The following is a 16,502-nucleotide window of genomic DNA, read 5'->3' on the forward strand; positions in this document are numbered from 1 at the left end:
AAAGTAGAGCTGCTGTTAGCTCAAGGTAAAGCTGCTGTTAGCTCAAAGTAGAGCTGCTGTTAGCTCAAAGTAGAGCTGCTGTTAGCTCAAAGTAGAGCTGCTGTTAGCTCAAAGTAGAGCTGCTGTTAGCTCAAAGTAGAGCTGCTGTTAGCTCAAAGTAGAGCTGCTGTTAGCTCAAAGTAGAGCTGCTGTTAGCTCAAAGTAGAGCTGCTCAACGTAGAGCTGCAATGCTAAATGGATGTAATATAGCGCAAGGCAGAGCCGCAGCAAATAGCTAGATAATACCAGTTGTGAGAGTGGACCCGATTAGTGGGTACGATAATTATGATGGTGTGAATAAGTTGGATAGGGAGGGATGGTGGGAAAAGAAACACTGCTGAAGCACGATCCGTTGTCTGGAAGAGCACAACAGGGCAAGCAAGATTTGTCAAGTTTTTTTCTTTTCCGCAAAATGGGCTGGTGCCATTTGTGATTACGGAGCAAAACAAAGCGCATGACGTCAGTCTTGAATGCAGTACAAAGCAATGCAGTGCAGTGTGTGCGCTAGTTCGGATTGTTGCTAACAAGTACTAGCACAGCTAGTACACCATAATATTATGTATTATCTCATCAGTGGAGCTTAGGTACACCGGACACCAAAATTATTTGAAGTATGAATTCACTCAGTCTAGTCTTTGAGGAGGAATGTTGTCACATCATCTCATGAGGAAATAATGTAATGATTTCACAATGTATCCACAAAAGCAAAAGGGAAAGAAACGAAGACATGACACCAGCCGGTTGTACACAACCTTGTCAGCTGATGACAGTAGCTAGATCTGGTTTAGCAGAGCACTTTGCTCTTCAACTTCTGCGAGTTCTTGCAGCATGCTCTTCTTAAATATTGAAACACTGATGGCGGCTCAGTCTGCTTGAAGGCTGTAGAAGCAGTATAAGGCGACACAGCAGAATTAGAGCTCTGAACAGCAGAGGTACAGCTTTGCACAGCAGAGGTACAGCTCTGAACAGCAGAGGTACAACTCTGAACAGCAGAGGTACAGCTCTGAACAGCAGAGGTACAGCTCTGAACAGCAGAGGTACAGCTCTGCACAGCAGAGGTACAACTCTGAACAGCAGAGGTACAGCTCTGAACAGCAGAGGTACAGCTCTGCACAGCAGAGGTACAACTCTGTACAGCAGATCTAGTACTCTAATCAGTAGATGTGTTACTCTAAACAGCAGATGCAATGGTATTACTCTTAAAACAGCAGATGTACTACTCTACACAGCAGATCATAGTACTTTAATCAGGGTAGCACTCTTACCAGCAGGAACAGATGCAAAAGGCTACACAGTATGGTCACGGTATCCTAGCTAACAGTGCTCCCACTACATCTGCAAACTATACACAAAACGCAAGTATGTTGTTGAGGTTCTGTCTTCCTCTTTTATTAATTTTGTCTATTTCTTAGGTAGCGACTTCCAACCTTGCCGGGCCGAGTGAGGCTAATGGTGATGGTGGTGCCATCAGCTCACCTGCCTTGTCCGTCCTGCAAGAGCAAGTGCGGCAGTTGACTACTAATGTGAGTTTCAAACTTATGGAGCTTTCTTGCAACAAGTACCATAGTTACACAGGCCTCTATATAGAATGCATGCCCTGGTATTGAACCTTCTCTTTGACATTATCTTGGCCTTGCCACTAGATTTTGTAGCTCCTTCTGTCAGTGTTAGCATTGGCGCCCACCGTTGGTCTGGAACTCTTACCTTGAGTCTCATGCTCTGCCGGCTGAGCTGGCCTTGCACTCTGCCTTCTGTCTGTCTTAAAATTAGTAGTTCTCTCGAATATCATTGTCAATCACACCAGTTACAATCGTATGTTTGGAGCCAGACAGCGTTCTAATAGATGCGTAATATACCCTCAAAATGCAATTTCCAAGTTTTTAGGAGATGCATATTCCTTCTTTTTGTTTTACTGCTTGAAGTTAACATTCTAGAGCAATCCTTTAGCTTAGGCACTATACTCTTACATTCTAGAGCAATCCTTTAGGCACTATACTGTTACATTTCTCCTGAATATATGTATGCTTGGAAGCTGTTACACTAAACTGAACCTTGCTGTTATTGCCTCCGTTTCTGGTATCTTTGTTGACAGCTAAGAAGTCGCAACAGTGCAGTGGATGCCAGAATAGCAATGCTAAGTGAACAGATTAGCAATGCATCCATGCAAGTAAGTCAACATTATCACATGCATTCATGCTCACACTTCTGTCTCATTACACCAGCGGTCATGGAATAGAATTGTTATGAGTCTCAGAGCTCCATAAGTACACGGGGAAATATGCAACTGAGCCGTGGCTCAGCTGAAAATGCACTGGTGTCTCCATTGAAACGACTGATCTTGGGCTCTCGGACAGTTTTTCCGGCAACCTTTTTGAAGCGCTGAATTCGTTTGTTCTGAAACCTTCACTCAGCACAAGCCACTTTCCACACAGAATAAGAGTGACTAGTGTAATATGGCTGCTCTAGCTCTAGTTCTGCCCTTTTTTGGTCTGGAACAGGCCTGCCCCTTGTGCAATTACCCTGTTGGGAAACATACTTACTTAGGAGACTCCCTTCGATAGGCATCTATTTGCCTCTGGAGGATCCGTGAAATAAAAATCAATCAATCATATGACATGATAGTGTTCAGGTTCATGTATTGGTCCCTTGCCAGCATTCTTTGTTTGCCATGTGTGTTGCTCTTGCACCGATCTAGCTTAGTCCTGCGCAGGCCCAGGAGGTTAGCATCGAGGTGGTTACAAGACTTTCCTCGCTATTGCTTTCTCTCAATCGCCTGAATACTGCAGATAGTCGACTCAGCCAACAGGTAGGTGATCGACTATGCATCGACAGCTAACTACACACTGCCGGTTAAAAGTGCAAACAAAACTAATGGCTACCAAAGCGAGCAAACTGCCTTCCAAGTGTTCTTGTTGCCCAAAGTGGGCTCTGGCCCCTCGTGTGCATGCTGGGTGCCAACTTAGCTTTTGCGGTGCAAGTGCTCAACATTTCGAAGGAATTATGTTAGAAATTGAAGCACTAGGCTTCTTTCGATTTACTTGGATTCACCAAAAATTGTCTTTGATGTCTGGCCATGGGCCACAAGTGGAGATTGTGGCCAGTAGTTGGATTTCTTGATAGGTCATTGAGCTTTTGTGACTGAATGACTGGTTACAGGAACTGTGATTGATCACAGGGTCATGGCTGGGTACTGAGTCCTAGAGCATTTGATGCATTTTCTGTGGTATGCTAACTTCCTTGATGGTGGAGTGGTATCTTGACCTGCTTCCATTCATGTTTTTAGATTCAACGCTTACAGTCACAGATCACTGCTATACGCCAGCAGCAAGTAACATCAACTAGTCAAGTAAGGCATGAAGACAGCATGCCATTCAACATCTTTTGAGCAAGCACACACGACTGTACAATTGTACAGTAGGAGAGTAATAATATTATGTTGCTGGTGGTCAATTGCATGGATGTGATAGTGAGGCTATGACTGTACTGGGTCGTTCAATGCCCATCAGAATATGCCTATCCGAAAGGTTTGCTCAAACGACCAGTGATATAATATCTCTGATCTGATCCTCACCATTTCCCAGTATTACATTTTTCCAGCGTACACTGTTCCTCAGGGAACTCAGGGAACTGAGGCTATTATGAGTGTTTTCATATACAAAACAAAAAGCTAAAATAGTAAGATTTTATAATATTCAAACTTTATATAGACAGTCCACGTCCTATAAAGAACAGCCGTTTGTTGGACAGTCCTGTCGTTCTGCTGCGTAACCAACTTGCTCGTTCTTATATTTTCGTTGATACTCCTGTACCGTGTGGATTAGGTGCCTGCCACAGACAGCCCTTCAACGCAAGCAGGCAGTATTGTTGACTCGGCCGTTCTGAATGAACTTCGATCTGGAATAGACGATGTTTCTTCACAACTGAGTGATCTCACAACTACGGTAAGTCTAGTATTATGTTTTGCTTTACTGTACTCAAGTAGCGAGTCGTTCCCCCTGGGCACTCCTTTCAACAAGAGTCGGATTGAGTAGTGCTGCCAAGTTTGCGTTGAAGTCTAAATCTGCTTCAACGTGTGCAATCGCATGCTCTGAATGCTTTAAAATCAGACATATTCAAGGCTATGCATATTTTAGCCTATGTTTGGAAAATAAGTTACTAAGTTTGCATACAGATGATTGACAAGGTTGTCACTCTGGACCTCCGTTTTGTTCCAACCACCACTGCTCCTTTGCAAGCCCATTCTGAATCACGGTTCTTTCATGGCACAGGTACAAGAACGTTTCCTGACAGTGGAGATGCAACAGACTAACGCCACTAATGATGTACAGTCATTGGCAATCACAGTGAGTTTCAGATCTAAACTTGTGCATTCTACTACTTTAGCCTTTTGTCTTTCACAGCTGGGGCTCTGTGTTTTTCACTGTAACCCAAAACTAAACGTCTTGTTCCAATTGCCTTATTGAGCATCATTGAGAAAGTACAATATTAGGAGCTAACAGCAAAATTTTGGGGCTAACACGAGGTGTTTGGCTTTTCTTGTAGTGTGTGTGTGTGTGTGTGTGTGTGTGTGTGTGTGTGTGTGTGTGTGTCCCGACGATTATGGTCGCACACGTCTTTCTTCTCTTTCTCGGACTCTTCCTGACTTTTCTTTCATTCTCCTGGGTGGTTACCAACAGCCAGTGTATGCCGGAGTATGTGGTGGTGTGTGTGTGTGTGTAGAAAAAAAATGAAAAATGAAAAATAGGGATTCACTGGCCAGAAAAAGTCACTTCAAACAGCTGTGTGGTGGATACCAGGCTAAAAATAGTGGCGGTCAATTCATCAGCCTTGCAAGCTGTTGAATGTTGTAATCCCAGCACAAGTTGCTATGCCTAACATAGCTGTTCGCTATCATCGCTTCTGCGATGGGCAGGTCTGAGGTCTGAGGTGTGTGTGTGCGTGTGTCAGAGAGAGAGAGAGAGAGAGAGAGAGAGAGAGAGAGAGAGAGAGAGAGAGAGAGACGGAATGTTGGAGGGTTGCAGGTGTTACTGGAGAAATACTACATGGATCCACCGGCCAAGCTTAAATTTGTACAGCCAGCTGTATTCATACATTTCGAGCCTCCAGAACCCTGGTGTCGTTGGATTTGATTCATTTGTAGATAATTGTGCTCAGACGAATTGAGCCAGTTCCTCACGTGTATCCACTACAATGCCCGTGTGTCCATTTTGTGTACCTGCATGTGTGTCTGCATATGTGCCATGAGTGGAGACATGTAACATTATAGTGTTTGACAGTACACGTGCAGTGCAGACTTCGATACTGTTGTCAGCTACATGGTGTACTACTCAGCAACTGCTCAGTCTCTTGTACATATCTCTCTGTATGGTCAGTTTAAAGATGAACTTCCGTGTGTGTTGTTTCCTCGTGCTGAATGTTGTCTCGCCATGCTGCGCTCAATCATACATATATGGGTGTGTATGTATGTGTGTGTGTGTGTGTGTGTGTGTGTGTGTGTGTGTGTGTGTGCGTGTGTGTGCGTGTGTGTGTGTGTGTGTGTGTGTGTGTGTGTGCACGTGCATGCATGTGCGTGTGTGTCTGTGTGTTTGTGCGTGTGCGTATCATGCGTCGTTTGTCTATTTGAATGATGTTCCCACGTATGAATGGCTTAGGTGCGTAATCTTCGACGTCAGCAATCAAATGACAAAAGTGCTATAGATTCACGTCTGGAATCCCTTGATACCCGATTGGGAGAGACTTTATTGCTTGGACCAGCACCCGTTATTTCTCGTCTGAATAGACTGGAGAGTGATCGTGATGGGCTGCAGCAAGCTGAACGTAACTTGAGAACTAAGATCACTGACGTCAACACTCAACTAACATCTCTATCCTCCACTGTAAGATGTTCAACTCACTTGTATGGTCATTGCTCACTTATCTTATCATTGCTTCACCATGTGTCTTTATGAGACAAATGAATTCCAACCGCGTTCCGCGCGTTGAGCACTTCCGTGCTACATGTAGTTGCCACGTTCTTTGTACTGTAAGTCCACACATATTCGGCGCATATTTATTTTTGGCTATTTTCGGCTATTTCCGGCCTGGTCATATCAGGGCGATAATTTGTTGCAGCCAAAATTTTGTTTTGCAAGGTTCAGTGTGACAGTGTATACAGTCAGCAGCAATGCAGGCCGAAAATTTAATGCAGCCGACATGTGTTTTAGCCTTGGGAGGCCGAAATTTGAATGGGTCGACAATTTTTATGACTTTACCGTATGCGTAGGTATGTATGCTGGGTTGCAAGTATTATGTGTGCATGTGTTATGTGTATATGTGCACACCTGCGCGCATGGGTGTGTGTGTGTTAGTATGTGTGTGCCTGTACTTGTGTGTGTATGTGTGTCCAAGATCAGTGATTGCCTTCCAGTGGTAGACTACTAATATTAGTGAAGAGAGATGTTGGATGCTCTATTCACAGTCTTTTACTCTCTTTTCAGCTGTGTGGTTGATGTCTTCAATAAGACATTGTCTCAGTCTGGCTGGCTTGCTAACATTGTACCTGTATCCAAGAAGGGAGCGGCGGTTAGTGGACCGGCCTGCCTGGGGTCCTCCTACGAGTATATCACCTGCCAGGTGTGTTTTTACATATTCGGTATTTTCTCTTCTGTGCATATGATTAGCTATCTGGCGTGCGCAGGCTATTTGATCGCAACCGTCAAGACCACTCTCGCCGTATCAGTACAGTAGAATCAGGTTTGCGCACGGTTTCGTCACGATATCGGTCTGCTGCTCAACAGCTAGCAGGACAAGCATCAACCATGGCGACAGTCCAGTCGGAGCTAGAAATGCTGGAGGAGAAGTTGAACAAGATTTCCATGGAGGTAATGGCAATGCATAAGATCTTTCAATATTTTTTGCTTGTACTGCATTTGCATATTTTTGAGGGAATTCCTATTTTTTACTATTAACACAGCCCTACTGGAAAACAAGTGGAGAACAAAAAGAAACGAGGAAAAGGACGAAACATAGGGGATGTAGGGGCGACATGCCGATGTGCTGGGAGCAACTCAACCGACCAGAGGTCTCGGCGTCAGCATTGCAACTAGGCATCATCCTATTTTGGATTTACAAATCGCGATCAACAGAACCAGAACTGGAACCCACACTCTGCTTCGCTCCCTTTTACGTCCTTTCTCTCTCTCTCTCTCTTGCATGCGATTAGCGAGAAAACCACCGTGTACATGTACTTACCCCGGCGCATTCACATGCAAACAATCAAATACATCATGTACTGCATGCCGTGCAGGCTGTGTCGTGTATATGTTGTGCAGCCTAGTGTACTCTCAGTTGGCATGTCCCCTTTCAAACCCAGACATTCTTCTCGGGTTTGATGTATTCTAATTGTAATCTGCTTCACTTTTGTATGTGCTCACACTGGTTTTCGTGGTTATTTTGCCTTCTAAGACCCAACACACTCTAACACTTGAGCAGATTTGTGTAACTTGCACACACTTCTACCACCACAGGGTATCAGTGACATGATGCAGTCAACAGCTTAGTGCATGTTACCATGGGGTTTTTCAGTTACCTGTCGAGTGCCCTAAATTCGATCCCCGTCGTGGGTGCCACCTGACATTTCTTGGCTCAAGTCAGTCTGAATTGTTCCAGTTTGATATTTGAATCCAATCTAATGTGGAACTGCCCTCTGCCCATTTCTGCATTGCCACGGTATGGTGTACTGGCATTGCAGGTAACAGAACATCATAATGGAAGTACCAAGCACATTACCAGTGGAGAGGTCACTCTGCTCGTAGTAAGGGGTGTTCAATCTGTTCAGCGATCATTGTCGGGACTACTGTCTAACTTCCGAGGTCTGGAAAGACGTCTTAGCACGGTAAGAAATATGTTGTAATATGCCTGTCTGTCTGTGAGTCTGTCGTGTGCAAGTGCGTGTGTCTGTGTGTCTGTGTCTGCGTGTGTAGTGTGTGTAGTGTGTGGTGTATGTATGTGTTTGTGTGTATTAGTGGGTGTGCATGTATAAGTCTTGCGTGTGTAAATGCGCGAATGTGTGCATGTATGAATGTATGCATATGTGTGTACATGTGTGAATGCGTAAGTGAAAGAGCACTTGCACAAGGAGCCCCTTCTCATGAAAGCATCTGGAAGTAGCTCAGTCTCAGTTGGACTAGTTTTGGCTCTACCATCCAGTGTTCTGTGTTTCTTTTATTCCGGAGGCTTACATTATGTCTATTGGCATGGAATTTCCGGTAGTCGGTAGCCAGAGCAGATTCTAAACTACAGTACTGCTCAATGAAATCCGATCAAGCGAGTGAAGCGGCAACTCCACCGGGCGCTGTGCTGCAAACACTGGGATTGTGTGCTGGTGCAGGGCGCAAACTTGAACAACGCAATCGGATTTCTTTGAGCAGCACCGTCTGTACGTCCCGTATGGTGCAGCGTTACATGTAGTTGATTTCCAATCGAGAGGTTGCCGGTTCAATTCCTGACAATTATGGTCGCACACGTCTTTCTTCTCTTTCTCAATAGTCTCCTGACTTTTCTTTCATTCTCCTAGGTGGTTACCAACAACCAGTGCATGCCGGAGTAGGTGGTGTGATGTGTGTGCGGGAAAAAACGCCAAAAAGACCAAAAAGTAGGGATTCACTGGCCAGAAAAAAAACCACTTCTAATACTCGTAGGTATGCGGTGTAGACCACCAGGCTAAATAGTGGCGGTCAATTCTTCGACCTTGCAAGCTGTTGAATGGTGCAATCCCAGCACAAGTTATCGCTATCATTGCCTCCGGTGATGGGCGTCAAAAGGCGGAGGTGTGCGCGCATGTGCCTGCATGTGGCTACGTGCGTGCGTGTGTGTGTGCTTACATAGGAATGCATCCATGTGTGTTTACATGCTGATGAGATCTACGATCGAAACAGCTTGCTGTCCAGAGATTGAGTACATGGATACACATGTGTTTGTATGCATCCGTGTGTGTGTGTGTATGTATGTATCATTTAGGTGCAAACAGCTACAAGTAATTCTGCAGAAGCTGTGAGCAATGTGCGCACTGACCTGGATACTGTGCGCACTAGCCTGGATACTGTACAGACTGGCTTTAGAGATCAGGTAAGAACACCTTCTACATCGCAAACAGTGGTGGGTTTAGGGGGAGGGGGGGGGGGCGCGGGGCGCCCCCCCCCCCTCAAAAGTTTCGACCTTGGTTTCGAAAAATAGAAAACAGGGCGCCGGGGCTAGCTAGGCTAGGCTGGGGGCACGCACGGCTGGCCTGAAACGATCAGATGGATCGTCCAAAAGCGGTTTAACTTCATCCGGGGTAAGTTCACTCCTGAAAATCACAGGACACAACGTACATGTACATGCACGTGCACATGCACATCACTGGTGACACATCACTGGTGACACATCACTGGTGACACATCACTGGTGACACATCACTGGTGACACATCACTGGTGACACATCACTGGTGACACATCACTGGTGACACATCACTGGTGACACATCACTGGTGACACATCACTGGTGACACATCACTGGTGACACATCACTGGTGACACATCACTGGTGACACATCACTGGTGACACATCACTGGTGACACATCACTGGTGACACATCACTGGTGACACATCACTGGTGACACATCACTGGTGACACATCACTGGTGACACATCACTGGTGACACATCACTGGTGACACATCACTGGTGACACATCACTGGTGACACATCACTGGTGACACATCACTGGTGACACATCACTGGTGACACATCACTGGTGACACATCACTGGTGACACATCACGGCTAAGAAAGGAACGAATGATTATTCCACTGTTCCAGATAGAAAGCGGAGTCCTCTGGTTCAATAGACTGCTCAATGCTCACAGGAGCAGAAGTATATCACAGAAGTTGGCTCATTTGTCTCAGACTTGCCAGGATATGGCACCGTACACTATTAGTTACAACTTAACCAGATGCATGGTACAGATGCGTGGTACAGATGCATGGTACAGATGCATGGTACAGATGCATGGTACAGATGCATGGTACAGATGCATGGTACAGATGCATGGTACAGATGCATGGTACTGATGCATGGTACAGATGCATGGTACAGATGCATGGTACAGATGCATGGTACAGATGCATGGTACAGATGCATGGTACTGATGCATGGTACAGATGCATGGTACAGATGCATGGTACAGATGCATGGTACAGATGCGTGGTACAGATGCGTGGTACAGATGCATGGTTCAGATGCGTGGTACAGATGCATGGTACAGATGCATGGTACAGATGCATGGTACAGATGCATGGTACAGATGCATGGTACAGATGCATGGTACAGATGCATGGTACAGATGCATGGTACAGATGCATGGTACAGATGCATGGTACAGATGCATGGTACTGATGCATGGTACAGATGCATGGTACAGATGCATGGTACAGATGCATGGTACAGATGCATGGTACAGATGCATGGTACAGATGCATGGTACAGATGCGTGGTACAGATGCGTGGTTCAGATGCGTGGTACAGATGCATGGTACAGATGCATGGTACAGATGCATGGTACAGATGCATGGTACAGATGCATGGTACAGATGCATGGTACAGATGCATGGTACAGATGCATGGTACAGATGCATGGTACAGATGCATGGTACAGATGCATGGTACAGATGCATGGTACAGATGCATGGTACAGATGCATGGTACAGATGCGTGGTACAGATGCGTGGTACAGATGCGTGGTACAGATGCATGGTACAGATGCATGGTACAGATGCATGGTACAGATGCATGGTACAGATGCATGGTACAGATGCATGGTACAGATGCATGGTACAGATGCATGGTACAGATGCGTGGTACAGATGCGTGGTACAGATGCATGGTACAGATGCATGGTACAGATGCATGGTACAGATGCATGGTACAGATGCATGGTACAGATGCATGGTACTGATGCATGGTACAGATGCATGGTACAGATGCATGGTACAGATGCATGGTACAGATGCATGGTACAGATGCGTGGTACAGATGCATGGTACAGATGCATGGTACAGATGCATGGTACAGATGCGTGGTACAGATGCGTGGTACAGATGCGTGGTACTGCTGTGTGGTACTGCTGCGTGGTACAGATGCGTGGTACTGATGCATGGTACAGATGCGTGCTACAGATGCGTGGTACTGCTGCGTGGTACAGATGCGTGGTACTGCTGCGTGGTACTGCTGCCCACATTCCAAGATGTATTTTTTAACCGGAGAGCAAACTCAGCACATTTCGCTATGCTTGTTTCTCATGCTCGTTTTACTGAGCTAGGCAAGCTGGTGCAAAGTCACGTGTCAACGTTAAACACGTCCACCAGGCCTGGCACGCCGCCGGCTTTTTGTGCCCTGTCACGTGATGACGGACGTACCACGCCCCCCCCCCCCCCACACACATACAGATACACACACACACACACACACACAGATACACACACACACACACACACACACACAGATACACACACACACAGATACACACACACACACAGATACACACACAAATACACACACACAGATACACACACAGATACACACACAGATACACACACACAGATGTACACACACAGATACAATACAATACGATACAATAATGCGCATCCGGAGATGATGGCAGGTCCTGAAAGGACCGACAGTGTTTCAGTCACGCGGAACAGAACATCGAGTGGCGAGTGAGGTCCTGGCGACGGCGAAAATCTTGGCCGCAGTGGCACCTGAAATCCCGGGACACAGGTTTAGGCGGCTGGATGGTGTTGCAGGCCAGTCTCCACGCACGACGGTCCTCGGCTAGGCTGTACCAGTCATTGATGTGGCGTTCCTCTAGGTCAATCACGATGTTGTCAAGCCAGCACTTGCGTGGCCCGTGGGAAGGGCGCGTCTTCTGGAGCTCACCAGATACACACACAGAAACACACAGATACACACACAGATACACATACACACACACACACACACACACCTTGACCTTTGACCTTTGACGCCCATCGCCGGAGACGATGATAGCAATGCTACGGCAGAAGCCATAGCAACTTGTGCTGGGATTGCACCATTCAACAGCTTGCAAGGCTGAAGAATTGACCGTCACTATTCAGCCTGGTCTACACCATACAGCTATTTGAAGTGACTTTTTCTGGCCAGTGAATCCCTATTTTTGGTCTTTTTTTTTTTCACACCACATACTCCGGCATGCACTGGCTGTTGGTAACCACCCAGGAGAATGAAAGAAAAGTCAGGAAGAGTCTGAGAAAGAGAAGAAAGACGTGTGTGACCATAATCGTCGGGAATCGAACCCGCAACCTATCGATTGGAAATCGCTGCACATACCACTGCACCATATGGGACACACACACACACACACACACACACACACACACACACACACACACACACACACACACTACTACTACTACTACTACTACTACTATGTACAGCTACCCTATCGGGCCACGCCGCTCCCAGAAGCGGGAGACAACGACAAGAAGAGAGAAGAGAAGAGAGAGAAATCGCAAAGTCAACAATATTTGGCATGGCGTTGCAAGTCCTGTTGCCTTGAGAACCGTCTTTCGCAATGCTCGCATTCATGACGGCAGTTGTTCCTGGCTGCATGTGACATCCGTTTCGCACGGTCACAGTGATGACGGCTCAAACCAGAACGAGAGCGGAAAGAGCGGCGACAAACATCACATCGAAAAGAGTCAGATTCATGGTGAATAGATACAGTGGGGACATCCGTGGACACAGGACAGCGATGCACAGCCATTCCTCCAGCGCTCCTCAACCACCGCATGCACTTCATACATTGCCTGGCACCCTTCTGTTGTGACACAGGCAACTTCCGCTGGGCAATGCACTTGTGTCGGGCCGTGTCGTTACGGCGGCGGAAGTCTCTGGCACACAGCAAGCAGCGCAAAGGTGGCGAATCATCTGTGTGCGGTGGTGGCTCAGCAAGGAACATCCTCCAGTTCTGCCGGTCTTGGGCATTCTGAAACCAGGAATCCACGCCAGCTGCCTTCATGTCTCTCTGGACAACGTCTTCACACACACAGATACACACACAGATATACACACACACACACAGATACACACACACACACACGCACGCACGCACACTTGTACTTGCTCACTGCAAAAACTGGTCACGTGGGTCTCCCGGGAGAGGGGAGAGAGACTTAAAAGGACTCGTGGAAAGATGACTCATTTGGCTATTGAACCGCCCAACGGCCGACACCCCCTGAAATCCCCAAACTATGGGTGGACTTGGGAAATGATCCCACTTATGGGCTCACCACACCTCACTAGGTGGGTGAGGACAAGGTGCGGAAAAAGGATTAACGACATCAGGGTATCCGTCCCGGGATCCAACTGCAGTTACCCCTGCCCCTAGGGAAGGTAACACTTGCTACTAGTGTGGGTGGCTGAATCAGAGTGGATCTGATATAAGCTTTACTAGCACCATTGATTACACAAGAGTTAATCTCGCCAGAAGCAGTCCATGGTTAACAGGTATGCATACTTCAAAAAGAAAGTATAATTATAAACCCAGAAACCAACAAAGGTGGCAAGTACAACAATACACCGTCAAGCAGCCACGCCTTTTGGCAACAGACCCAACACTATCCGGCATAAATGTACCCGCCAAGCGAACTAGCTGGCACACACACACACACACACACACACACACACACACACACACACACACACACACACACACACCGATACAAAATACAGCACGATGGACCCAGGCTGACGCCAGATGCTACTAACGGTACGTCTTTTCAATTCTTATGCGTAGGTATGGGAATAATGCTCTCCTATGCTACTGCCGGAGCACTGTTGCTACATGCTTGGACAATCAAATCAAGTATTCGTTATATCCCTATTGATTATGCGTGTACAAGTATGTGTATGTATGTCCATTCACGAGTGTGTGTGTGTGTGTGTGTGTGTGTGTGTGTGTGTGTGTGTGTGTGTGTGTGTGTGTGTGTGTGTGTGTGTGTGTGTGTGCATGTGTGTGTGTGTGCATGCGTGTGTGCATGCCTACCTGTGTGCATACGTGCGTGCGTGTATCTGCATGTACTGTAGGTTAGCATGCTGGTGAATGTTAGCTTGGTAGAAGAAGCACAGCGACTGCAAGCAGCTGATGACCAACGTGCTGCTGGTATACAGGAAGAGCTGGAAGATATGCAGCAGACAGTAAGTATCACTGTGATCCGTCAGACTGTGTGACCAGTGATACCATGTGACCAGTGATACCTTGTCAATAGGGAGGCCATGTGATCAGTTTTGACCATGTGGCCAATAAAGACCATGTGGCCAATATAGACCATGTGGCCGATAAAGACCATGTGGCCAGTAAGACCATGTGATCAGTGAGACCATGTCACCAGGGGGATCACCGGGGGACCATATGACCAGTGAGACCATGTGACCTGGGAGATCATTGGCATGTGAGATAGGGGTAGCTCGGTTTCGCTAGCAATTCTGCTAGCAATATATCGAAGGTTTTTGAAATAGAATTTGCTGGCAAAACGGAGCAAAATATCGGTATATTGGCTGAAAATTGGGTACGTTTACGCTTGTACGGTGCACGTGACTCCTTTTTGGACATTTTTGCTAAAAAGGGACCTTCGCTCATTTTGCCAACACGTGACCCACTTTCGAGCCGTTTCCAAACCGTGACACGCATTTTGAACTCACATTGGGGCAAAAAGGTAGCAAATTATCAAGTGGCCTTGCAAAATACAAGCAAAATATCGACTATGAGCTAGCAAAATTTCGTGGCAAAAATATCGAAGCTTCAACTGGCAAAATTGGGCTTTGTCGAGTGTGAGACAATGTGAGCAGTGAGACCTTGCGACCAGTGAGACCATATGAGCAGTAAGACCATGTCATCAGTGTAGACTGACATTCAGTTGTGCTGTGAACATAACAATTGATGTAAAGCCAAAACGAAAATAAGCTTGTTTCGGGTCGGCTATTGTGTTCATGAACATATGGGGCCAGCAAATTTTCAGAGTCAGGGGGGGGGGGGAGTGGCCCAGTCGGCCGACCCGAAACAAGGTTATTTTTTGTTAAGGCTTAGCTATTTTTGTACTGTTTCTGATACCGTATTTTACCGGTTGTAAGTCGACCCCGGTTATAGGTCGACCCCCGTATCCGGAGGTCTCAATTCTGCGTTTTAAAGTTTTCACCCAATGAAGCACTACCAACCACTCCCTGCTAATAACACATCAACAAATCATGTAAACTTTCCTTTTTGGAGGGTGTAACGTCCCAACCCTTGAAAAAGGCCAATAAACTGGCAAACATGTGTACACATGGTGCACTCATGCATGCAGTGCAGGTCATTTTTTGCAAGATACTGATAGTTCCCGGTTATAAGTCGAATCCCGGTTGTAAGTCGACCCCCACTCTTTTTCCTTCTATTTTTAGTCGTAAAAGGTCGACTTACAACCGGAAAAATACGGTAGTTACCGTGGTTGGCTACAGGGGCGTGCTTGGTGAGGGGCACAGGGGGCAAGTGCACCCCCCCCCCCAAAAAATATTTCAACCGGGGTTTTGAAAAGTCACCAATGGAAAACCCGACTTCGCGGGAGCATACCCACTACGGCATGCCTGTAAACACAGATGAGGTGCTGAAGCTGTTCTTTCGACACTCTCCTCGCCGAATCCTGTCCAGATACGTCAACTAATGTGACGATTGTTCTTAGCTATATCCGTGCAATGTGTGTTTGCATCGGCCTGCCTGGCACAGTGCCGTCGACGGATTGGTTTTTAAACATTTGTAAAGTTTTTATCCTTTATTTTGAAAAAAATTGATATGATGCTGTACTGTGTTCATTCTTGATGACATACAATCTTTGTAACAGTAATAATGACGTCACATGTACAAATATCTGATGATGTCACCGGTACAACCTTTTGAAAATTGCTGTTGTCTGGAAGTGGTGCACCCCCCCCCCCCCCCCCTGGAAGGGGAGCCGAGCACGCCCCTGGGCTATCACTCCTCATTTCGCATTCATTTGTCATTGGCCAGGAAATGTTGAATAAATGCGAATACAAATACAAACTGATGTGGCCAAATTAGTCGGCGTTCGTCACACTGTGTCGGTAGGCTAGCCAACAGTTGTAAGGCACACTCTGTTGACCAGCTCTACATCGACGTTGACATGTATGTACTTCAATATAAGTGTGTCTACTATTTGCCTCCAGATTGAAACGAAGACAAGAGATCAACAGGACGAGTTCAAGAGAGAACTTGCAAATGCCAAAGAGGAACTGAGACAAGAAAGAACGGAAGCCTTGGATGTGCTCTCATCAGAAACACAGGTATAGAGTTGAAACACATGCTCATGCACTGTCTGTGTACATATGGTGAAATTCCGCAGGCACAGAGCAGGAA

At 46.5% G+C, this 16,502-nt stretch overlaps 1 protein-coding gene across 2 annotated transcripts in view; it reads left to right on the top strand.

The window, feature by feature from the left end:
* Positions 1 to 16,502, top strand: part of LOC135814584 (uncharacterized) — a 65,023-nt gene that overhangs the window by 46,194 nt on the left and 2,327 nt on the right. For both annotated transcript variants that reach the window (XM_065327722.1, XM_065327724.1), the window contains exons 34-45: positions 1,452 to 1,562; positions 2,132 to 2,206; positions 2,735 to 2,845; positions 3,323 to 3,385; positions 3,861 to 3,980; positions 4,308 to 4,382; positions 5,691 to 5,915; positions 6,699 to 6,899; positions 7,769 to 7,912; positions 9,037 to 9,144; positions 14,183 to 14,293; positions 16,313 to 16,429. In XM_065327722.1, coding sequence (XP_065183794.1) covers positions 1,452 to 1,562; positions 2,132 to 2,206; positions 2,735 to 2,845; positions 3,323 to 3,385; positions 3,861 to 3,980; positions 4,308 to 4,382; positions 5,691 to 5,915; positions 6,699 to 6,899; positions 7,769 to 7,912; positions 9,037 to 9,144; positions 14,183 to 14,293; positions 16,313 to 16,429 — 1,461 coding nt within the window. The remainder of the gene's footprint in view (positions 1 to 1,451; positions 1,563 to 2,131; positions 2,207 to 2,734; positions 2,846 to 3,322; positions 3,386 to 3,860; positions 3,981 to 4,307; positions 4,383 to 5,690; positions 5,916 to 6,698; positions 6,900 to 7,768; positions 7,913 to 9,036; positions 9,145 to 14,182; positions 14,294 to 16,312; positions 16,430 to 16,502) is intronic.

Source organism: Sycon ciliatum, chromosome 4 (assembly GCF_964019385.1).
Source record: "Sycon ciliatum chromosome 4, ocSycCili1.1, whole genome shotgun sequence".
Taxonomy (NCBI): Eukaryota; Metazoa; Porifera; class Calcarea; order Leucosolenida; family Sycettidae; genus Sycon; species Sycon ciliatum.